Source organism: Cryptomeria japonica, chromosome 7 (genome assembly GCF_030272615.1).
Source record: "Cryptomeria japonica chromosome 7, Sugi_1.0, whole genome shotgun sequence".
In the NCBI taxonomy this organism is placed as follows: Eukaryota; Viridiplantae; Streptophyta; class Pinopsida; order Cupressales; family Cupressaceae; genus Cryptomeria; species Cryptomeria japonica.
Window position 1 is genome coordinate 577,481,831 of NC_081411.1, and position 25,108 is coordinate 577,506,938.

Below are 25,108 nucleotides of genomic sequence, written 5' to 3' on the forward strand. Positions count from 1 at the left end.
AGAAACCATGCAAAATGTAGAAACAAGACACCAAGATCCACCATATCTTCAATGAAACTTGTGTATTAATTTCAACATAGTCATGGCAACAATTTCTTCTTCCTCCTACTTTATTTTAAATTGAATATTCTACCTCCTAATTTCTAATAACTCTTCTTAACCCTTACAAATGAAAAGGGAAAGCCTTTTATAGACATCCCAATTACAATTCAAAGGCTAAGATTTGGACAACAAAACCCTAATGTGGGTAGTTATAAGTTCCATAGTTGAACTACTTGCGACTCGGCTCGACTCGCAAAGCCCCTGAGAAAAAAACTCGGGAAAAACTCGGCGAAAAACTCGGTAACGTAAAAACACGCTTAATTTTAATAAAAAAAGCATTTTTTTTGCAAAATTTAATGATAAGATGCATCCAATGAGTCAATAAATGATAACACAAAAGAAACAAGCTGATTCTAGATATATTTAAATGCAAAGTGTCTACAAAATCGCATCCTCATGAGAAATGCTGATGGCTAGAAGCAAAATAGTAAATAGTTTTTGTAAAACCAAAAGTAAATACAACTTCCTCTTCCCAGCTCTAGCCAAAACTAGTTTCAAACTTTCATCATATTTGAAATTTCATCATTCATACTCATAGTTTCAAACTTTCAACTCTAAAATGTATAATACCAGGATTTCTTCAATGCTAATTATGTTGTTATATGGAATCTAATCAGACTCGGAGGTTAAATTTTCCCTACTTCCATCAACACAGTTTCCCCCTATATTTTTCGACCGGGGTTTGGGGGTAGCGCCCCTAGGTTGGGGTCAAGGGGCATCGCCGAAGGATCCTGAAATTTGACTAAGTCTGGAAAATTGAAGAATCCTCCAAAAACTAGATTTTGCATTGTAACTCCTGGAGGTCCGAAACCACTCTCAAACATCCTGAAAGTATATATGGAATATAACTTAAAGTATAAGTGACATTTCCTTATATCTTTATACTTAAATGTTATATTCCATGTGTATATTCTGATGAAGAGAATGAAACTGACCTGAAAAAACAAAAATTGATAATTTTTTCACATGTTTGGGCCTGGTTTTTTAGTCTAGCCGAGTTTTTAAAAGAAACTCGGCAAGTTTTTGCAAAAAACTCGACGATTACTCGGTGAGCTTTTCGCAAAAACTCGGCGAGTTTTTGCAACTCGCCAAGTACTCTGCGAGTGTGCCATACTTATAGCAACCACCACCTTACATTTAATATTGATCAATGAGATCATTACAACATTTTGGACACATGTCCTTCCCTTGAATTTGGAACAGGGAGAAATGAGGTTAGGTAGATTGAATAATATTTAATGTAGTGCCACATGTCACTTGCTCCTTGAATGAAATAGGTTCAATGCACTTGGGCATGTTGACATGGCATCACCGGATTGGTTGATGATGATCAGGCACCACTGATGCAGGAGCATCCCTTAATGATGCATTGTAGTATTCATTTTGATGTTCAAGGTCATGTTTTGGGTTGGCATAGCTCTTAGAGGATCATTGAGGTCCATTTCGATGGGTTAAGTTCAGTCATCGAATCTAGGAATTAAAAAATTGGAGTTTCCCGCCCAAATGCAATTGGAACTTCCTAATGCAATTTTGGCTTGTAAAGAGTTGGGGTTTGTTCCTCAACCTTAGTTTTGGATTTGTTTGTGCACAATAAGACATTGGGAGACCATGTAGACCATATGGGTCTTGGGTTGTACCTTTTCATGTTTGAGAATCGAGTTAGGTGAAAAGTTGCTAAGTTGTAAGCAAAAGTGCATACATTTCAGCATTTTTGGAAAAGGTAGGTGTTAATCGGTTTGAAAGCAGTTAGAGGGATGTAACTTGATAAAAACAAGCATTTATACTCGAAAAAAGACAAGAAGTGATTGGGAATGAAAAGAACCTTGTTTGGACAGTTACTAGACTGTATTTTCTGTATTTTTCCTGCGTAACAGTCTGAAAACAAGCTTTGTACGACTTGTATGGTCTAGTACGGGCCTGCACATGGTTGGAAATGTTGGGGCTGCCTCTTATCTTTCTAATGCAATTGGTATCATGCATTTTTGTTAGGTTTTGAGTAAGATATAGCATTTTTACCATGGGCTGCTCTTATGACTGATTTTTCCTGTGAACAGTCCAAAAGAAACACATTGTACGGCCCTGTACAGAAGGGTGCAGGCCTGAACCCAACTGGAAAAGTTAGCCCTATGTCTTAAGAAACTATTGCTTTTGGTTTCAAGTGATTTCACTAAGGTTTGCATAAGTTATAGCCATTTTTGTAAAAACAGTCCAGAACCCTACCTAGCGTTTCCAGTGGACATGTTTATTTAATATCTCGCCTTCCCACCATTGGAAAATCATGAAAATTGGTGGGAAGGTCTGTACATACATGGTCCTCAATGCCTCAAAAGGAAATGGCATAATTCTTTGTTTTACAGAAGTTATCTTTATCAGAAGGTCTGAAAACTCAGTGTAACAGTCTAGAAGCTAGTGAAAAGAAGAGGGTTTGGTCAAATAACGCCTTCTTTGGGTTGAAGTTTGAACAGTAGTATCAATGTTGCAAGGGACCTCTAAGGGTGTTGTGGATGGTTTGAGTCAAGTAGGTGTGAAGTGTTCATAATAGGCTTAAAGGGCAGTTTCCTACAATAAACAAGTGAAAGATCTTGTGCTAATGTGTCGTCTACATTGTTTCAAAGGCTGAAGGAGTTTGTTTTGGGTCTCAAGGGTCTTAAAACAGTAGTCTAAACTTGATTGTAGGGTCTTTTTACAAGAACACAAAAAAATGCATCAAATGAACCTAATAGTTGGGAGTCCAAGTAAAACCATGGGCAGGTTGATGAGGTCTTTGTGAGATCTTGATTAACATGTTTGTTTTGCAGTCCTTCCTCTGCATCAACTACCTCAACGTAGATATCTCTTGATACTCAATTTCGTCAGCTTACTTGATTGATTGTGATGGTTCATATTCCCAAATTGCATCCTCTTGATTAACTCTTATGGAACTATCTACTTTCCTTGATCATTCTTGCATTTCATTCTCATGTTTGGGAATCCTATGTCTTGAGCATCCTATTGCCTTCATTCTCATCAATGTCTTGAACTTGTCTTTCCCTGGTGTAGTTCTTGTCTTCATGTTGTGGAATCCTTTGTTCATTTATCCTTCTTCATGTCTTAGACCTCTCGAAACGACTCTCATACCTTGGAATTCTTCTTTTGTGATCCCCTTCATGTTGTAGTGTCTTTCCATGTCCTCATCCACATGGTTGAGTTCTTTCCTTTGATCTTGAGCTTTAAGCATTGTAGAGTCTTTCATCTCCATCCATTTCTTTGAATGACCTTGATGAATCCTTCATCTTCCTTGCCTTGAATGTGTTGATCTTGTCCTTTGCACTTTCATCTTCTCCTTTGAAATCATTCCTACAAGAGAGAGAAAGGGAAAATTCCTTGGATTATGACTGAATAAACCCCAATGTTGATTATAGGATTCCCTTGAATGAAATACAAGATAATTATTCCTATATTCCATGTTCTGAAGGAATTTTCCATGGGCGCCAATTGATGCCTCTCAAGAAATGTAGAGCGAAATTTCACATAGGAGTGGAAATCTTGAGCGCTTTGAGCCTCGGAAAGGAAATGTTGGAGCAGAAATGAGACTAGTGCAAGGAAATTTTGGAGCAGAAATGAGACTAGTGCGAGGAAATTTTGGCACAAAATTGAGACTAGTGCAAGGAAATTTTGGCACAAAAATGAGACTACTGCAAGGAAATTTCCACATTTCCAAACTTATGACAAGAAGAGTTGAGCACAAATTTCACCTTGATTTGCAAGGTGGAGTGGGTTTTAGGGGTATGCTTGCAATGTAGAGCAGAAATCACACCTCTTCATGCATGTTGTAGCAGGATTTAGACTTAAGTATGCATTGTAGAGCGGAAACTGAGGGTAGTCTTGCAATGTTTGGCGGAATTGGAAGATCAACACACAATTTTTAGAGGGATTGCAAAGATTGCAATGCAATGTTAATCGAAATTGCAAGGTTGACATGCAATGTTGAGCGAAATTGCAAACTTGATGTGCAATGTGAAGTGAAATTGCAAAGTTGACGTGCAATGTGAAGTGAAATTGCAAAGTTGACTTGAAAAAATTTCTTGCAATTTATTTCCTCTCTTGGAACGATTTTCTATGAAATTTGAGGAGGAAATACATATGATGCAAGGCAATTTTACAATTTCTATCTTAGTCTTACATTTTTTTATCAAAATTGCAAAGCAGTTTAACAATGTGAAGTGGAATATTTCGCTTAGTTTTGCAACTTGAGTTGCAACTTCACCTTTTTTCTTGTAATGTCCCCACTTTGAAATATTATTTAAGAATAATAAAATTATAATACAAAAGAATAAGAAAAAAAAAATTTAAAAATATAAAAGAATATAATTAAAATTTGATTAAAGTTAATGAATGGTCAAAAGCCATGAAATGATAAGTTGCGACTCCCCCAAATATGAAGTATAAAAGGGAGAAGAGAACTCATTTGAAGGAGGGATAATAGGGAATCAGAAGTGCAGATCTCATTTAAATAAGAAGTGCAGATCTGATCATGAAAGGTTGTGTCCCTTTCAAAGGGCAGATATAATGAAGAGTTGCACTCTTTTAAAGAGTGCTAACGGTGGAAAGGGCTTGTCTCTTGCCAAAGGGCATACATGATGAAGATGTGTGACCTCTCCCTCACATTGAGAGATATAAAGGAAAGGAATCTAAAGCATCCACTGACACCACCATCGATCAGATCAGAACAGAGTTGTTATTAAGTTACAGGCAGTAACATCCTTGTTCTTGGCGGTATGCATGTGGATGTGCTTGATATGTATGCCAAGGCCACGTGCCTCTGGACTCGAACTCGGCCGAGTCTAGCCGGGTCTTGGCAGACTCGTTGAGCCCTAAGGCTTGGACTTTGCCGCCCATGCAACAATAAAAAAGCCAAAAAAATTTAAAAAGTCTTTGTTTTAAGTGGAATAAAGGTGAATATGTCCAAGGATGATGTGGATGTTAGGAATTGCATGTAGAAAATATCAATTAAATGCAAATAAAGATTAAACAAAGGAATGAAATAAAAGTCGTTTGAGCTTTCAGGCCCCCAAACCTTGTTGAATAATTTGGGGGGGAAATGCGTCGATAAAAGGGAGGAAAATTTAACCTTCGAGTCTGATTAGGCTCCATATAACAACAGTGGATGAGGATGTTGATGTCACTAAGGCTGAGCCTGAGCCTAAGACATAGGCAGATATCATGGCTGCAGAATGTACCAGGATCTATCTTAGGTGCACACGTAGGACGGTTGCGGGGTCGAGTGATCAATGATCATTGATATTGGCTCCTCTTGTTAAGGATATAGCTTCATTCGGATTGAAGCAAGTAATATATAACGACATTGAACAAAGGGTCATGTCCCCGTAGGGTCATGACTCTACGTGGCATAAGCCACGTAGAAGTCATGCCCCTACGTGGACATGACTCTTCATCCTTTTATTTATAGGCATCGACACTTGTTGTGAACCGAAACCAATAATTGTGGCAGTTTCACGAACCAACAAGCTATCGATATTATCATAGAAGATTAATAGTTAGAGTTATATATATATATATATACACATCGGAGGTAAAACATATTCATTGCAGTGATCTTATTAAAGTCTATCCTCACTACATATTACTAGACTATTGTATTCTCCATCTCTGATCTAAATTCCTTAACACCTCTGAGCCTTAGACTTCTAGGCTCTAGCTTTTATGTTGAACTTGATATATGTTTTGAACTTTTGATGACATGGATTTAATATTCCATGAATTTTGTAGACATTTGACACTATCTATATTTCTAATGTGTTATTTAGTTTAGCTTATTTCCTTCAGCACAAGCCTAAAATTTGCATTTATACTTCTATGATCAATGTAAACTTGTGTATGTGCGCTTCTATTTGATGAGATTATTGTGTCTTTAATGTTTATTTATTAAAAAATGCATGAAAGAAGTTTAAAATCGTTAAAAATCTTTGAAATTCTTGGGTTTTTCAATTTGTCGAGTCTTGGTCAAGCTTGGACACTAAGTCCGAGTCCAAGTCAAAAATCAGCTTGCCGAGTCCAAGTCTTGTAACTATGATATTAATATAGACTACAATAAGTATGACAGTCATACTTAATTTCATATACATTCATAGTACAACAAGATATTGATATATTTACAGTCCCAAGCTCTTAACCAGTTCTAATTCCTTTTTCCTAAGGAGTAGTGCGATGCTATTAGGGAGAGGTGGAGTAAAACCATCTCATGATAGATGAGCCCCAAGGGTGAAAGAACTCATGATCCTAAAATCTAGGCCGTGGGCCCCAAGGGTGAATGGACTAAGGTTCCGGTAATCGGGGATGCATTAGGGAGATGGTATCATCGTGCCCTAGACAAGCAAGTATCCCATCCAGGAATAGAAATTGTAAAGGGATTAAGACTAGGCCTGAATAAGGACAATACCAAACTGTACTATAAGCAACCTTAGTCATTGATTCGTAATATGGTAGATAGTAATGTATGTTTCCCTTGGGAATTGACAGCCTATAAATAAGGGGCATTACATTTTGCACAATGTATCTCATGAATTTTGGAATTTTGGAATTCATTGCAAATTTAAACAACTTCTTTCTTCTTTCCACATTGCTTATACACTTTTGTGCAAGGATTTTTCAATTTCAAACTTGAAACTTTGCACTATGAAAATTTCAAAACTTTCACTCTTGCAAAGAAGACACTTTCACAAACTCGATTTTGCAATTAATTTTCTTTAAAATTTTCTCACAGTTTCATTTCCCAACACATATTTCAGACTTGACAAAAGGAAACTTTAGTCATTCTAAACATGGAGACTCTGAAACTACTGCCGAACTATGTGAGCAAAAAAGTGGGGGTCCCAATTTGCAAAGGGGTAACGTGTGAAAACATTACAACAAGTTCCGATTGCTTCTATTGTATGAGCTTCATCACATCCATGTTTTTCATTGAAGTGACATTTTGATTATTTGGTTCTTGACACTACCCACAAATTCTTTAGTGAGTTCTAACTGTTAAGTTTGAGTGAAACAAACCTATGGTTATATGGGGGTGTTAAGAACTATATGTCGACTCATAGTCACTAGCTAGAGCTGTTTGATTTTGTCTTGATGTATACCCCCTTATCTTGCTTCTAAAATCACTAATTGGTTGTCTCCCTAGAGTGACTATTTGTTTAGCAACATCTTAATCTTGTTCTACCTACTCTCCCCTTATTTCTTTTTAAAGATTGTCCCTAGACTTATTGTCAAGTACTTCCTTCCCTAATGATTTCTTTGTGTGTACAACCTAGTCCTCCTCTCCCTTCTCTTCCTTACCCTTGATTTGTACGTCCTCTTCAACAATTATTTGATGTGGTGGAGACGATAATGTAATAGTGTCCCTAGGTTGATCTTATGCGTGTTTGGTCTGAAGAATTGTGTCATAAGCATGTTTGTCTACTAGGACTACTTATTCATATAAATTTTGTTTCATTTTTTCATTTTGTAGAATCATTGCCAATGTATTGACTCAGTTTTTGGTTTTCAATTCCTAACCTTGAAGATATTGAACCTAGCTTGGTTTTTTTATGAAAGATTCAATACAATGGCTCCTTCCATTGCTTGTCTTTTCAATGATATATCAATTTTGCATGCTTCCTCCCATTGTGCAACCACTTGGTGTTAAAATAATATTAATATCTTCTATAATGGTCATTTTCTATTCTTAGTGGTCATCTTAGTTGTTGACTTATTTAGCTATTCAGTTTTTTTGTTGACTTATTTAGTTTTTTTAGTGTGTTAAGTGAAACTATTGCTTCTTTATTAAAGATGCATAGTTAGCTTTATATTATTTAGCTTTCTAAGCTTTATTTAATATTTTAAGCTGTTTTTAGCTTTTTAGTTTTCACTTAAACGACTTGTTCTTAATTTAGAATGTCGTCTTGTAATCTCTATATATACGTGTGTATATCGTTGAATAGAGAATCCAATAAAAAATTTATAATTCTAAAATAATTTCTTATTAAAATTGTTTTAGTGAGATTTTTCTAAAGGCTTTTTTTTGGGCAAAGGATCCAAGAAGTTTAGAAGTTTTGCAGGTTTGGCCACCTAGGGTTTGCTAAAGGAAAAAACATTGTTTTTTTTCTCGATCGTGATTTTATTTGGTACAGTTTTCTGGGTGTTTCTTTTGCAGGGTCACGTGTTGTATTTGACGCGATTTTCAGATTGTTTTTGTTTTGCATGATTGTCTTCTGCACGATTTCTAACTTCTGCAATATTCACGACATCGTTTTTACCTACAAATCGCCTTCTGGGTTGTTAGTTTGTTTTCCCTGGTGCGAGTTTTACGGGCTTCCAAGAATCGCAATACCTGATCCATGATTTTTTCGTGGATTGAAAGACTTGATTGGTGGCAAGAGGGGTTTTTGCCGAAATCGAGTTTTTTTTAGTTTACGATTTTTGTGGTTTCCAGTGCCTGCGTTTTAGCGCATTTTTTCCAAACTTGTGCTTTGATTTGCCGACCCATGTCGAAATTTTTCAGAAAACGTGTTTTTCTTTTCCGTGATTTTTGCAAGTTTTCAGTGGCAATGGATCAGATTTTTTTTATGGCGATTGTTAACTAGATTTTTTAACTATTTTCAGTAGCGATAACCTTCGATTTCTGGGTCTCTTCCCGCCAAGGGTTTCTGGCTAGCGGTGCCTAGCGTTTTGTTGTTCTTTTTGTATAAGAAAAATCAAAGCTTTTTTAAATTTTTCTGCAGATTGCTATTTTTTTGGTTATTTTCAGAAAAATTTGAAATTTCAAGTTTGCAAGAGATTTGGTTTTCTGGGTTTGTCAGAAAATCTTTAGGGTTTTCCAAAATTTATGCCTTGGGTTCTGTGCTAGCAGACATTCCTCGAGTTTTGTGTCCATTTTTTTTATTATTTTTCTGTGACCTAGGGTTTGCAGGAAATTTTGATTTCTAGGTTTTCAGCAAACCTATAAATTTGTGCATTGGGATTTGTGCCTCAAATTTTGTTCCAAGATTTCAGTTTTCTTTGTGCAGTTGATTCTATTCTGGTTTTTTAATTAGATTCTTATGTCTCCTTCCTTGCAAGGTTGATCTCGCTCAACCTCGGTTTCCGTGATGGCATCTTTGACCAACATCATGTTGGAACACAGTCAGAAGTTCAATGGCCTCAACTACAACACCTGGAAATAGCGCATGTTATCAATATTTGAATATCATTGCCTTGATTAGATTGTTCTTGGCAAGGTTACTCATCCTACAACAACAGGTGAAGATGAAGACAAACATGATACGGAAAATCGAGAGGATGTCATGCTTATCCAACTCTCAGTCACAAATGATCAACTCCCTAAGGTGGCTTCAGGTAAAACAGCTAAAGAGACTTGGGATCTTTTGAAGGATCTTCATGAAACATACGACAGGTCCGCACTTTCTTTCTAAAGAATATGCTGTTTTCTATCATGATGTACAAGAAGTCTTCTATCCAAGCACATCTTACGAAGATCAAGGAGATCTGTGACCAGTTGGAAGCTATAGGCCGAACCATGGTGGAAGAGGATATGGTAGTGATCACGCTGAAAGCCTTCTCAGATCCTACGAGCATTTCATTGATACTCTCAATATCTCATCTACTAGTGTTGTTTTAAAGTTTCCTGATCTCCGCAACAAGCTTCTACAGTAGGATCGATGGAAGCAATCCTAGTTCATCCACTGAACAGGTCTTCACAGCTGAAGTTTTGGATAAGAAGGGTAAAGGTTAGTCCTAGCATAAGGGGTAAGGTCAATCTGCACAATCTTCGAAGAAGAAAAGTATACAGTGTAACTACTGTCACCAGTTTGGCCATATGAAGAAAGATTGCAGGAAATTGTTGGCATTCGTGCAATCTAGGCTGGGAGGGTCTCAGGTATAGGAGCACGCTCATGTTGTAGAGCATTCTGGAGAGGATTCAGCCTTCTATGCTTTGTGATAAGCAAATTTTCTGTTTGGTTGGTTTTCACATTTTTTCCTCAAAAATTGTTCACAGGGTTTAGAATTTTTTCCTTGAAAATTATTCTTTGTCATCCGCAAAGCTTGCATGGGATTTCAGGGTTTTCACGATTTTTTCCTGAAAAATTGTTTGCAAGGTTTTTTATGATTTTTTCCTCAACAATCATCTGTAATATGCGAAGTTCGCATGGGATTTGTAATTCATGAAGTTCTCTGGTTTTGATCGATTTTTCTCCTCAAAAATCGTGCTTTGTTGTAGTTAGTTTTGGGTCGCACTGTCAGGGCGAACATCTACAACCATGGTATCTTGCAGTCTATTTAGGAGTTGCTGGAGAAAACAATGCTCAATACTCTTTTGCAAAAGGGTTTGCTGATTTTTTCCTCAAAATCATGGTTTCAAGCTTCAGTAATTTGAGTGTGCTAGATCTCTAATTCGCGTGTGAGGGCTACATTAGCTTGGATGGCTTTTGGTACTCTTGGTCATTTACATTCTACAGATCCTGGGAGGGTCTCCGTAGCAGAGTGTTCTTTGCATCTGTGATCATAACACCTGCAGTGTCTTTTGTAGGGTATTGAATACGATGACCATTAGGGAGGGTGTTAAAATAATATTAATATCTTCTGTAATGGTCATCTTCTATTCTTAGTGGTCATCTTAGTTGTTGACTCATTTAGCTATTTAGTTTTTTAGTTGACTTATTTAGTTTTTTTACTACGTTAAGTTAAACTATTACTTCTTTATTAAAGATGCATAGTTAGCTTTTTAAGCTTTATTTAATATTTTAATCTTTTTTAAGCTTTTTAGTTTTCACTTAAACAACTTGTTCTTAATTTAGAACGTCGTCTTGTAATCTCTATATATACGTGTGTACATCGTTGAATAGAGAATCCAATTATTTGAGCAATCAATTTTTCACTTGGTTATGTAACGTTGTTATCAATTCAACTAGAAAACCTTCAACAATTTGCTCAAATGAGTATCGGTCGGTAGATATGATACCCATCATTTCTTGAACTATGATTTACTTGCTTGTTGTCGTGGCAAAAGGGTATGATCTTGATACTTCTAATGGTTTCCCAGTTATAAAAAGAGAATAGCAAATTTTGGGCATTTAAAATAGTTTCTTGTGATTTTCCTTTTCTTCTACCACTTGGTGTCTTGTTATTCTTTCCTATGGTGGAGTAGTTGTCAATGTCTTGTGGATTTCTTCTATCTCTTTTGATTAGCTACCATATTGTACTAAGCCCTCATGTGCCTTTTGTTTTTGCCGCTTTGGCTTACCCTATTGTTTTCTCTCCTTTTTCTTCTTTAGTCTCATTTGTAACAAGGTTTCCACAATTTCTTCTAAAGGTGTTCTTGTTTCTTGTGGTTCTCCTTAAACCTCTTGTTTTCTCATGTTTTTCCTCAATTTCAACCTTTTCCTTTTGCAATGGAGCAATTCCAATTGTTGACCCTAGTCTTTATGATCTTTGTTTCCCTAGATCGTTCCCCTATTTTATGCCTTGTTCTATTACACCAATGGTGTGTAGTGGAGGATGTTTTTTTGCCTTACCTTGCTTTGTGGTTTCTTCTCTTTTTATTAAACTCCTTATATGCATCCTGAGTTTGCTACTTGTCAATGAACTCTCACCATGTGCCAAACCTTTCTGCAATAGGATCTAGTGGATGGGCTAAAAAAGATTGTGCACTACTTTCCAACAATTGATTATTTGCCTAATATGGAAGTGGTGGAAACAAAAAGTTTCAAGGTTCCACTACTTCTAGGTGGATATAGTCTTTGTGCACCCCTTTATAACTCAATCTTTCTCTTTATTGCATTTTTTTTGAAATTTTGAAAACAATAAGTCATATCCATATTTAAACTCTCTCATTGGGAAAGCTATCAATGTTCTCTTTGATGTCATAGGCCACCTATGCATCTTTCCTCCATTTGCATTTCCCAAATGCTAGTAATGTTGGAATCAATGAACACTGAGAAGGGGGGGGGAGGGGTAAATCAGTCTTCTGCAATTTACAAACTTATTAAATTGATTCTTAAACCACCGGATGCATAAGAATGAAAGTAAAGTGCAGAAACATAAACCAATCAGCCACAAAACCATAACACCAATATTTTTTACGTGGAAACCTAGAAAGGAAAAAACCACGGTGGGATTTGAACCCACAATATTATTATACTTTGATCAGGAGTATGATAATATTACATAAGGGGAATGCACTTACATTCAGGCACACTGCCTAGAGTTCACTGCTCAAATACATAAAAGGGCTACAACCCGGATGACTCACTATTCTACAATCAATTACAAATGATTACAATAATGAGTGAACTAAAGAATAACATCTACTAATGCTAGATAGCAGTTCCAATTAGGCTCAATTTGACTTCTGCAACTGTTTTGTCTCTTTGCTCTGTTTTCCTGCTCTGTCATATACCAAAGCATCAAAATCTTCAATCACATTCACCAAACTTCGCACATTCGCTCATACAGACTTCTCATGCTCATATCGTCATCCAAAATGCTCAAATGAATTGGTCTTATATATGCACACCAATAAAACAAATCAATTCTCATGTCGCCTTCCAAAAACTACATGAAACGTGTAACCAATGAGTCGGCTTAATCCACCCACAAATCCATATGCAGACTTAAACAAAATGATAACAAGCTTCATATATGTTGGCCCAATCTCCTCGAACTCGAAACCAATCACCGAAATCAACCCAAGGATTTTGGATCACACGTTACATCAAAATAGCTTTGTTCTACTTGAGTTACTGCATATCGGACCTTCAATCTCGCTCATGAATCAACACCGGATATCAGGATTAAAGAAAAATCTTCCTCAAACCTCGAATCATCTGCCTCTACTACGGCAACCAAGATTATGCAACCAAAGTTAAGATATGCACATTGAACTCATAACATCAGATTGGATGGGTTATGGTAATCTTGATCATAACACTTTAGATCTTGGGAGGGTCTCCGGCGACTCTCCGCCGCAACAAAGTGTTTTTTCCATTTGTGATAAAAAGACCTGTAGTGTCTTTTGTAGGGTAGCTAGTAGATAGAATGACCATTAAGGGAGGGTATTAGAATATTTAATTATATTTTAGTCAGTTATATTTAATTATTTTATTAATGGTTATTTAGCTTTTTGCTTTTTAGTTCGTTAAGTTAAACTATTGCTTCTTTTATAAGAAGGCATAGTTTGCTTTTAGATTTTAGATTTTAGCTTTATTTAGTGCTTTAAGTGTTTTAGCTTCATGTTGAAGCTTAGATTAACAATCCGTTCTTTTTAGAACACCATCTTGTAATTCCTTTATATACGCTTGTATATTCGTTATTAATTCATTCAATATCATTCGATTATTGATTCAATTATTTTTCAAGTTTCTCTCATCAATCACATCAACTTGCAAAAGCTTATGTTGGATTGGGAAAGCATTTTTGATGCTTGCTCAAATGCCTTGGATGTGATCGATTTGCAACAAGGTCTACCTAGCATTACAATAGAGGAACTCAACTGTGTCCTCGCTAGATTCGTTGAGTATGCAGCTAGAGAGAGGGATGCAGGCCTGAATCTTCTAGAAGATTCCCTACTTGATGACTAGGCATCATCCCATTGGACCTCCTTTTTTATTCTCCTTTTTGATGTAAACCCAAATTAGGGCAGTATTGGCATGATCTTGGCCCTTGATTCTAGATTGAATCTTAGCCATTCATTTCATTTGAGACTCTATATAAACCCATTTGCCTATCATTTGTAAGGGAGAGATTTTTTAGAATTGTCATCAACATGTTGCAAGTTTGAATACAAATCATTGAAGTTCGGTGGTTTTGTTTAGATTTTGTATGTATTTGTGGTTCTCATTGCCTCCAAATTTAGATTAGAACTTAGATTAGAATTTGCTTTCAAGTATTTTAGATTAGATGAAAGAAGTATTGAATGCATTTGAATGAAATTCATTTAATCCATACCACTAGCTTCTTGTTGATTGTAAGTTTGCCTTGTGTGGTCAGCTGGAATTTCAATTGGACTTAACTTCAATTATTGCACGTCCATTCGTATGCATTGCGTTGATGGTATTGATGTTGATGGTAGCAATTTGAACATCTATAAATTTACCTTACATGATTGCACTAAGCTTGTGTTGAATTGTTCTTGATGGTGAAACCTTGCCTAGTTGAATTACATTGAATCATTCATAACGTCTTGCATTCTAGGTTGGATAGCCTTAGAATAGAATTTCTAAACCCTCATCCCCATTGCATTTTATTTTTAGATCCTTTGTTAGAATAGATCGAGCTCAATTGCAAAATCATTCAACACCATTGGCAAACCCATCTCCACTCATGATAACCTTGAATCATTTAGAACAATTGTGTAAGTTCCCAAGTGAAAATAGCAAATCACATCAGCCATTGAATTACCCACATGTCAAGAATTGACCGTAGATACCTTGGAACCGTCTTAGTTGATCAGATATTTAGCATATGAGGTGATTTTGTTCAAGAGAGGGTAGAATAGTTTGGTATTTTATTCTGTGTTCGATTGTGCGTAAAACACACATCAACAATGCGGATATCATAAATATATATAGTACTTGAAAAACTAGTTATGAAAACATGTATAAGAATTATTTTTCAAATGAAACTTTGGCAAATTAGTAAAATAGCAAAATTGCAAATACTAAGATTTCTTGAATAATAAATAAAATTTGACAAATGAAATTGTCAAATTGGAGATTTCTATTATATCGAAAATAGGATTTATGATCATGATTCATCAATGGCTTATTGCTTGCTTAGAATTATAGTTTGATGGGGGTTAGGGTGCAACACTAAAATGAAGTTGAGGATAGCACCCTTGGCAAGGGTCTGGGTAAGAGAGAGAGATGTAGAGATAGGTCTAGATCTTGGGGGAGAGAGAAGAGAGTGAGATAGAGAGAGGTAGAGAGAGGGGATAGAGGAAGAGTAATAGGTAGAGAGATAGGCCTAGAGTTCAAGGGAGATAAAGAGAGTGAAAGAATGCTGATAGGAGGTTGTTGATTACTGAAATTTGACTATCTGATTTTTTTTTTTAAATCTTCTAAAACCTAGAATCTGCATTATAACTCCTAGAGATTTGAAACCACTTTCAAACATCTTGTCATTATATACATGAAATAACTAAGGTATAAAGACATATTGAAATGTGACTTATACTTAAATGTTATATTTCATGTATATATCTGATGAAGAGAATGAGACTGGCTTGAAAACAAGGATGCCATTTTCACAAATTTTACACCATTCGTGCTTAGGGTTCAAAAGTCTAAGTGGGGGCTATGGGAGACTCCTAGGTGTCCTCGAGACAGCTAAAAGAGTCCTAGGAGTTCCCAAGACATCTTGAAGATGTTTGGACATCCTCAGCATCTCCAGACATCCCGGTGGCGGTGGTGCGATGGCGACGGATGCCTCATCCCTGTGCTTCACTAAAAAATACTCAAATCAATACATAAGAGAAATACAAGAGGTCTAAAGGAACCAAGAATGATGAAGAGCAACAATCTAAGTGCCTTGCAATGATTGCAAAGCAACAAGAAAAAACAATGGCAAATGGCCATTTGACTTCCAGGGAGCTTTGCACTCAATGCCTCTTAATAGATTGAGCAAAACTAAAATGCTCAAGCTTTCCAAAATATGTTTGATAACGATAACAATGGATGCCATTTTCTATGCCAGACTTTCCATTAATATTTACTTATTTATTTTGAGTTTCCTTTTTCCATCTAAAATTTATTCTAGAGGCATTCAAAAACACTTTTAATAAAACATTTCATTAGGCTCACATTAATAAAATAATGATAATGCATAATTTATCCTATCTACAATGTAATAAAATTAAGTTATTGGTTCAACTTCAAATATTAATTTTAAATCATTTCCCTAACATTATCCCTTAGCCTACATGAAACAAGAAATAGGCTATGGGTATCCCAAATATTTTAATTTTGAAAAGGGGACATGACAATATTAACAATCTTGAGCTTCAAATGTTAACACAAGACATATGCCAAAGCCATGCAAGGGCCTTTCTTTTCTTTGCAAACATAAAATACATCATTCAGTTTAGAGTTTGCAATTCTAAAAATTCACATCTTCTCCTTCCGCCATAAGTGCACTTCCCTCAATGATCGGCATTATTAAAATTATAAGTAATGACGTGCTGATCAATTCCCTTAAAGATTAGAAGTGATCTTAGCATAGCGGCTACATCTCTTCATTGTGAATACGAATTCTTCTAGGCCCAGTATGAAAAGAATCGTAGCACAAAGACTAGGAGTTCTCACTACCACAACTAATAACTATATCTTAATTTGAAGTTTGCAGTTCAAAGTCTACAAGAAATCAGATTCAAAACACTCTTCACAGCACAACAATATTCTCACATATACTTTGATTAACTTAAGATAACATCACCATTATGACATAAGAACAACTCAAACGCCAACTAAATCCTCCACAACTTAAGTAATGGATAATTAGATTTGAGTTGAGAATGAGGAGACTGATCTAGGGAATTTTCATATACAATTTCCGGTAAATCTTGCCACAAATTTCATTAATGGAATACATCATACAAGAATATGTATACGAAGAATGTCTAATAGCATATATGTGCTTCGCAAATTTATTTAAGCATGGTTGTAGAACTCTGACTCAGCAATCACTTGCCAAGCCCCAAAAAATTAAGAACTCGAGATTCAACAAAAACTCGAAAAAGCTCAAACAATAACTTGGCAATTTTATTGAACATTTTAAAATACATAAATTTTAAAAAATATTCTTATAAAATACTAATTACTAAATTTGTACGACATATTATTGATTTCCAGCATATATAAAAAAACTAGAGTTAATAAATATTGTAGACCTCAATCGGGTTGAGGGGTGCTTGTGGAGGTTTGCGGGTGATGCCCCCAAGAGGGGGTTTGGAGGCAATGCCCCTCATGGGATTCAGGGGCAGCACCCTAAGCACATTCCCCATCGCGATACAAGGTGGGGTTAAGGGGTGAAGCCCCCACCACCAAGCCCAAATTGAGGCCCTCGAAACCACACACAAACCTACATGGCACACCATTTTCACAATTTTATCACTAGCGAAATTAGGTGTTTGATGCTTTTTGTTTAAAAAAATGTTTTATAATTCATGTAAAAAAATAAATATTAGATGAAAAAAAATATATACTCATTTAGGTGAGATTAAATGAAAAATTACAAGTTTCTAGATAAGTTTTGGCGAGTTTTTATAAAAAATGACAGCCAATTTTTCAAAAAATTGCCAGCGAGTAATTTGGTTAGTAACTCGCTAGAGCTTTTGACTCACAAGTTTTGCAAGTACTCTGTGAGCTTTTCAGCTATGGCTTTAAGAATATAACACAATCACTTTACATTGGCACACATATCCAATGGTTAAGCCATGGGTTATTTCCACTAAACCATAAAACTGAATTAACTAATTGCTAATATGTGCTAGTTCTGACTTAACTGTAGAATTAAATACAGGCACATGTATCCATTGGTTTAGCCACTTACTAATTCTGCAAAGGACTCAAAAAGTGACTAATGCTTCAAAAATTTCACTCTAATGTCCAGTTTTGGGTCCAAACCCTATGAATCTCATCCTAGGCACAGAAAACCAATTGCATAACCCTTGAAAATCTCCGCCATTCATAATAAAAAGAGGCTAATGCTGAGCAAGCATGTCCCTAGGGTGGCTCTACAATGTCAAAACTTGATCAAGGGTATTAAAATATGGCAAAATTAGCATGAAACTACACCTTTATTAAGTGAAAAGCAACTAAAGTAAACTTGGGTGCACATGCAAGATGGCAATGATATGAATGAATTTTGCCAAAACATCTAAAAAGGGCAATACACAGCAAGGCGTGCACCAAATCTAATGTAGCCACATTTCTAACATCAAAAAAGGTGTCAAATGTTTTAAGTTATTTTCACCTAGCACTCAAAGCAATGAAAAAGACAAACTTGGAGCACTTATATGCTATTTTTGCCATTGGTTTCTTCTGCCTAGATCTAGTAAATTAGTGTTAGATCTAGTAAATATGTTATAAGTGTAAGTGAAGATCATAAGGAAAATTTACTCTTCACTATTTCCAGTCATAAAAGAAAAAAGCAGTTTAACGCATGCAAAGAGTGAATCCAAGCACCTATATGCAAACAACTCATAATTCCAATTGAAAACAAATCGTCCTTTATACTTTCAGCCGAGCTGAGTTTTCTCCTTATTACAGGTCTGGAGTACATTCCGACATCTTTCGTCAAGTGGTCTTTAAGTACAGCAGTAGTGATGAAGGGTTGTCAAGTGCAGTTTTCAGCACTTGGGTCTGCTATGGCAAGGGGTTTTTGGCCTCTGATTATGATGTAAGCAGTTATTACAATCACTTGAATGTTTATACCACATACTTCACAACACCATCCTCAAACATTTATCCTTGTTCATGAACAGACAGCAAAAACAAGTGACTTTAGCAAGCACTAAAAGAGGATTCACCCCTTGGATTTTCAACTTTGTCAGAACCCTAGGAAATAGTTCTCACAATATCATTAAATCGTATCAATAAGGTTTCAAACTTAAATTCTTGGCATATCATTGTGGTAAGGTTTCAATACTTGTACGAGGATTCATTAGTTTCAGTGTGGAAATTGCTTCAAACTCCCAGAATGTCACTCATGTACCTTGTTATTTTTAGCAGTGACCATATCCACCAATGTTCTAGTTTGGGTGATGGATAAAGAGCTATCTTTAGGCCACTTTTGTTAGCTGTATTCTATTAATTGTTTTACAATAGGTTTTCTTTTAAGTTCTTTTTTTCTGCTTTGTCTACAGCTTGTGGATAGGTTTGTTTTAAAACATTTCTTTTTCAGATATTAATTATTATTCCCAAAACCCTAAAAGCTATTCATTGTAACCTATAAATATGTACCTTGGGCACAAGGCACAATTATAATAAATGCTAAGCCCATGCTCCTTCACCTAGTTTGCCTATGTTTGTAATTCCTTCAATCAAATCAAAACTAAGTATCTTTGTCAAGCTTTGTAGTGATGTAGTTTATTCACTAAGTAGTAACTTTATATACTCCTTAGCAATACATTTTCTAGAATCTTGCATTGGTTCGTTATTCAATCTGTTATCCCTTCAAATCTTGTTTCTAATGGATTACCATCCTCTACATTAACCAATAGGCAGTTCTTATATTAGTTCATGCTTAGATAGTTTTCTTTCCTCACAACCTAAAAATATTGTCTACAAGACCTAACTGTCAACAATCTAGCACATATATCTAGAGAAAAAACAAATGTACTTAGTCATTTTCATTTATCAAAACCCCATAAGCAAAATCTTGCAAAGCATGGGCAAAAAATAGTCATTTTCCATTTTTTTCTGAAAATGGAATACCAATACCCATCCTCATCTCCCATACGAGTACCATTCCTCACTCCTAGTAACTTTGGATAAATCTCTCTTAGATGATCCCTCAAATATCATCTACAACTCTCATGTATGCCCAAACACAACTATTGTGAGATATTCCAATGCAAGGAATCCCATAAATGACATAGAAATCCCAAGGGTGGAAAACAACTAAGGAACAACCATCCCCATAAAAGTTGCTTAATTACAACACATCTCATATCATATGTTATCCATATCTTATTACAACTCTTATTAGTCTACTACGTGACATACTTCTATTCTCCTATATGGATTCAATGAGAATATATATTCATCATTTCCCTGTTGTGTGCAAGAAAGACTTCCACATCCTAACCATGAGAGATTAAACATTTTACTCTTTGCCATTCTTGTATTCTTGACTGTATCTTATTTTGTCTACAACATGAGATAATGATCATTCATTTCAATTGTGGCATTACAGATATGAAATTTCTTAACATTGTTCTTCCAAGGAGACTTAAGCATATTATTACCAAAAGGACAAGAAAAATGCATGTTAACTGCCAAGGCTTGTGCAGAATATAGCATATTAATTTGGTAAAGAAATATATTGGATAGCACAATCACATATTGTATCTTAATCTAACAAGATGAAGGCTCTGCATGCAGGAAATTTGAATTTACATTCCTTTGTAGCAATGCGTGTAAAGGTAACTTGTTTTATAGTTGATGTCAATGATCCAAAAAGCAAAAAGATGGGCATGGCAGACAGCAGAAAATACATGTTTATGAATGTCTGTAGCGGGAGAAGAGGGGAGAGAGAAACCTGCATAACCACAAGATTGGAATCACCTTGCACATGAATGCAATCGATTCCCTTACTCAAGCAAACTTTCAATCCTCGAATGAGCGCACGATATTCAGCAACATTGTTTGTGGCCAGACCTACACCTTCCTTTATCTTGCATGCCTTATAAGTTCACAAACTGTGTTAATAATGTTGCTTTTATTCCCCACTAATATAATTAAATGTAATTGACTGTATCATTCAAATATCCACCATAGCATGAAAAAATCAACTTCTCAACAAATTCTAAATCAAAATACCACTGAAAAATCAGGGTTACGTAGAACTGCTCCAGCCCCTGATTTGCCTGGGTTTCCTTTCGATGCACCATCAAATTCAAGATAATAAAGACCCTAACAGAACACGTAAGGTAGAAGTTACAACATATCATAAAATCCTATCTAGCCATAATTAACAAGGCCAGTTTGAAATTAAAAGTAAGAAACTTGCCGGAGTGTAGAATCCATATAAAACTATTCAATGATTGAGGCTTGAGAGATAAAGATTTTATAAACAATAACAAATGTACATTTATAAGAGGACAGTGTTATAACAAAGACAAAAAAATATAAGAACCATAGAAGCAGCAGGTAAAACAGATGCACACACAAGTAAAATGAAAAGCAAAATATTCAACATTACTGTCACATTAAAACATAATGAAACAAGAATGTTACAAATAAAGCACAAAACAAGTGGGACAAGAGCATTAGACCAAGAAACTGCAATAAGTAATCCACAAATCTTAGAAATAAATCAAACAGAAGTTGTAGTCACATAAATCTGTCCACTTAATTAAATGAATATTTAGTATTTATTTGATTATTTAACTATCAATCAATAATTAATTAAATTAATATTTAATTAATTCATCTTAACCCTCTTCTACTATTAATTAAATAAATTATTTAATTTATTTGATTTAATTCACTTAACCAAATTAAGACCATTAATTAAATAAATAAATCATATTTGTTTAATTAAATCTTCTCTCACATTTAAATAAATTAATATTTATTTAAATCCCCCAAAATCCTATCTCTCACATTTAAATAAATTAACATTTATTTAAATCACCTTTATCCTCCACCCACTTGCATTTTCCTACAAATGCAAGTTGCACAACTATTTTAAATATTTAAAATCCTATTTATCCTCACCCACTTGAAACCTTTAATGGTTTCCCTTAAAGTCTTCAAACTTAATGGCTTCCTTCTAGAGTCTTCTCAAGCCTTTAATGGTTTCCCTTAAAGTCTTCAAACTTAATGGCTTCCCTTAAAGTCTTAAGAAGACTTTAATGGTTTCCCTTAAAGTCTTCAAACTTAATGGCTTCCTTCTAGAGTATTCTCAAGCCTTTAATGGTTTCCCTCAAAGTTTTCAAGCATTTAATGCTTTATCTTCCTTTTTCTCATATAAATAAATTAAGATTTATTTAAATAAAATCCAAAATTCACATTCACATTTAAATAAATTAATATTTATTTAAATATCTATCCAAATGCAAATTACACCATTTAATTGAAATAAATGATTTTATTTCAATTGAAAATCCCAAAATTCCTCCCACTTACAAAATCCACTTGCATGCCTAAATCCCTTCTAGATTCTTCTAACTCCTTCTAATTAACCTAATCCTATCCTAATCATTGTCACATTCCTAAATGAAACGAAGTCGCTTCTCAAAAACCTCCAAAGTCTTCAATAACCATCAAAGGCTTTATGTCTTCAAATGGTTAACCTCTAAAGTCTTCCAAACCATTAAAGGCTCTTACATAACCATTTATGGTTAACTCACCTTTTACCTTTGGTTAGAGACTTTCCTCTAACTTAACCATCCTTTTGACTCATGGGTCTCTTCAAAGCATTTATTTCTTTGACTAAGGTAACCATTTAACCCTTGCACATTCATTTATCCCTTAGATAAAAGGAATATTCATTAACCTAACCCTAACCCAACCCCCTAGGGTAGCCATCAGGTCATGTCAAACATTTAATGCTTATTCCCTCTCCTCTCAACCCCTCTCATGTTGACACTTGTCATCCTGGGATTGGTTTGAAAGCCCTCACATGGATGGAATATCATTCAATCCTGACCCTTGTTGAGATTACTCAATCTCAACCATCCATTGCTCCATTTTTCCTATAAATAGAGCTCATTTCTTCATAATCCAGATCCTGAAAACTAGTATGCATTTAATCTATAATGAATTTTAGAAAGAGCATTTAGCATAAATCACATATATTATCATTTTGGACTAAAATAAATCTTAGTTCATTTCATAATATGTCTAATTAGTTTGTTTTACAATTGCATAGCATAGTTAAAACATTTCAATCTTGAACCTCCATAAGCATCCATAGTGCAAAAAGCTATTGGAGGCTACACTAATTTGGAACTTGGAGAAGAGAGGAACAAAGGAGAAGGAGCTAAGAACATGTTAGAAGGCATTTGGAGATGCCTTGTGATATTTGTTTCCCTAGTTAAATACTTTAACATGTTTTTAGTGTCTCTTTTGATATGTCTGCTTAGATTAGTTTTTGGTTGAATAACACTAACCTTTGATCCTTGTTTCTTGTTGTTTTTGTGTGTTATACGACTACAGACTTTAATCTAACGCTTGTCCATTTCGCAGAGCATCATTTGGTGAACCCGACGTGAATCCATCAACAACTTTTGTTTTTAACAAACTAACTTTTTTGACTGTTTAGCTTGACACACAGGTCGCGTTTTAGCGCTTTTACTTGCGCTTTAGCGCTATTGTAATTTGATACTCTAGCACTATTGTATTTACAATAGCGCTATTGTCTCAAATTTGGTGCTATTGTCCGTATATTAGCGCTTTTGAGTCTTAAGTAGCGCATTTGTCCATGTTTTAGGGCACTTGTTGTTGATGTTAACATTTTTAGTTTAGCGCTTTTGTCCACGTTTTAGCGCGTTTGTGTTAAGTAGCGCTTCTGTTTTCACACAGAGTAGCGCTATTGTAACAAAACGTTGTAAAAAAGGCCATGTAACCGATAAAATGAATTTTTTTAGGCTTGTGGAAGCCCACCATATGGTCGGATTTTACTAACTTTTTGTTGCATGTGCAGGTTTTAAACTAACCCCGTTTGTTACTTAAAATAAAAAACTTTCATTTGGTGCTCTAAAAATCAACAACACAAATTTGCTTTCATTGCAAATTAAGGATACATTCTATTTTGGTGCTTAAAACAAAACAAGACAAATTTTCTTTCTTGCATCAAACTTAAAAAATCACAATCCACACTTCAATTTTTGTTCAAGTAAAAAGAACAATCAACTTGTTTCAAATTTGCAAAATGATTTTACTTCACTCAAACATGTTTTTCATTAAGTTGACCAGGATTTCAAATTCTAGTTTATTCAAACATATTGTTTTTTAAGTTAAAAAGAACATCATGGTTGTTGGAGCAACATTTCCAATTAGATAGAAAATCATTGCAATGACAAGTTAAAAAGAATAACTGTATTTTGTGTTTGGCACACTTGTGCAGAAGAGTTTGGTCGAGTGGTCCTACTTCTAACATACACTATCCTCTCCCTTGACTTTCGTGGTCCTAGGTGCAAAAGAAAAGTGTTAGTAACACTCAAGTTTTATCTTTTTAAGAGAGGCCTGCCAAGAGACACATCACTCTTGGGAACGACCTCGCGCGGTAAATCCTTCTAGCCGCTATAGAAATCAGGTGAGAGTGAAATCTGTAGCCTTGGGTATAGCTGTTCCTACAGTGTAACTTGTCGAAAGGACAAATGGGCCCCACCACAAGTTACAAGGCTCTTAAGTGAGTCACTGCAGAATGAACTTATGTCCAAAAACATCGAAAATTACTAAACACCTTTAAGTAGTAGCCCACCCGTTCTATTGATTGAGGATATTTGTGATAAATTCAGTGCAAGAGCATAGATGGTTTTGCTCCCAAGATACTCACCATACATATTTCCTTGAGTAAAAACATAGCTTTTTGAAAAGTCACTTGTAGCTTGATGAAAGTGATGACTCCCCCATCATAGGGATTATCTATTTGTTATGCTCGTGCAAGACTTAGTATATCACATCCTTACCTGCCACGACGGGATTCATAAGGTATGTAGTACCAAAGTCTAAGAAATATCAAGATGTGGGCTGAAATTATCGCAACTGGCCATTTGACCTTAGGGATAAAGAGTGTTTGAAGTGTTTTCGTTTGTCAAAGACCAAGTGCAAATTGAGCCGACTTCAGGCTTTGGAAAAACACCTTAAAATACATTTAAAGAAAAGGGTCATAAAAAGTCCAAGGATTGGGTTGATCTAGACCCATACTCATTTGTGCCTTTTTGAGGCAACATTCTTGTGTTTGTGTGCTTGCTTTGTTTTCTTGTCAAAGGAAAATCAAAAATCAATTCCAAAAACAAGTATTCATCCAACACAAACATTTTTTAGAAACCAACAAAGGATCAAAATCAAATAACAAAAGTATCAAACTATATGACCATTCTTCACATCTTGAGAAAGAAGAATCTTCATCAAAACATCAACTTGAAGAAAAGACCATTAAGCTCAAAAGCTCTTACCAAAAGGAGGAAATTCTTCTATCTTAATAGACAAATCTTTGTCTCTCATAGAACCTTCCTACGTCGCATGCGTCTTTACCTTCAAGGGAAAACAAACGAATTTAATCAAGAGTCATTAAACCGCCGAGCTTT

At 35.3% G+C, this 25,108-nt stretch overlaps 1 protein-coding gene across 2 annotated transcripts in view; it reads right to left on the minus strand.

Annotated features, from left to right (window-relative positions):
- LOC131073115 (uncharacterized) overlaps nucleotides 1-25,108 on the minus strand; it is a 210,099-nt gene that overhangs the window by 48,574 nt on the left and 136,417 nt on the right. For both annotated transcript variants that reach the window (XM_058009500.2, XM_058009499.2), the window contains exons 4-5: nucleotides 20,670-20,762; nucleotides 20,389-20,532 (exon numbers count right to left, since the gene is read on the minus strand). In XM_058009500.2, the coding sequence (XP_057865483.2) occupies nucleotides 20,389-20,532; nucleotides 20,670-20,762 (237 nt within the window). The remainder of the gene's footprint in view (nucleotides 1-20,388; nucleotides 20,533-20,669; nucleotides 20,763-25,108) is intronic.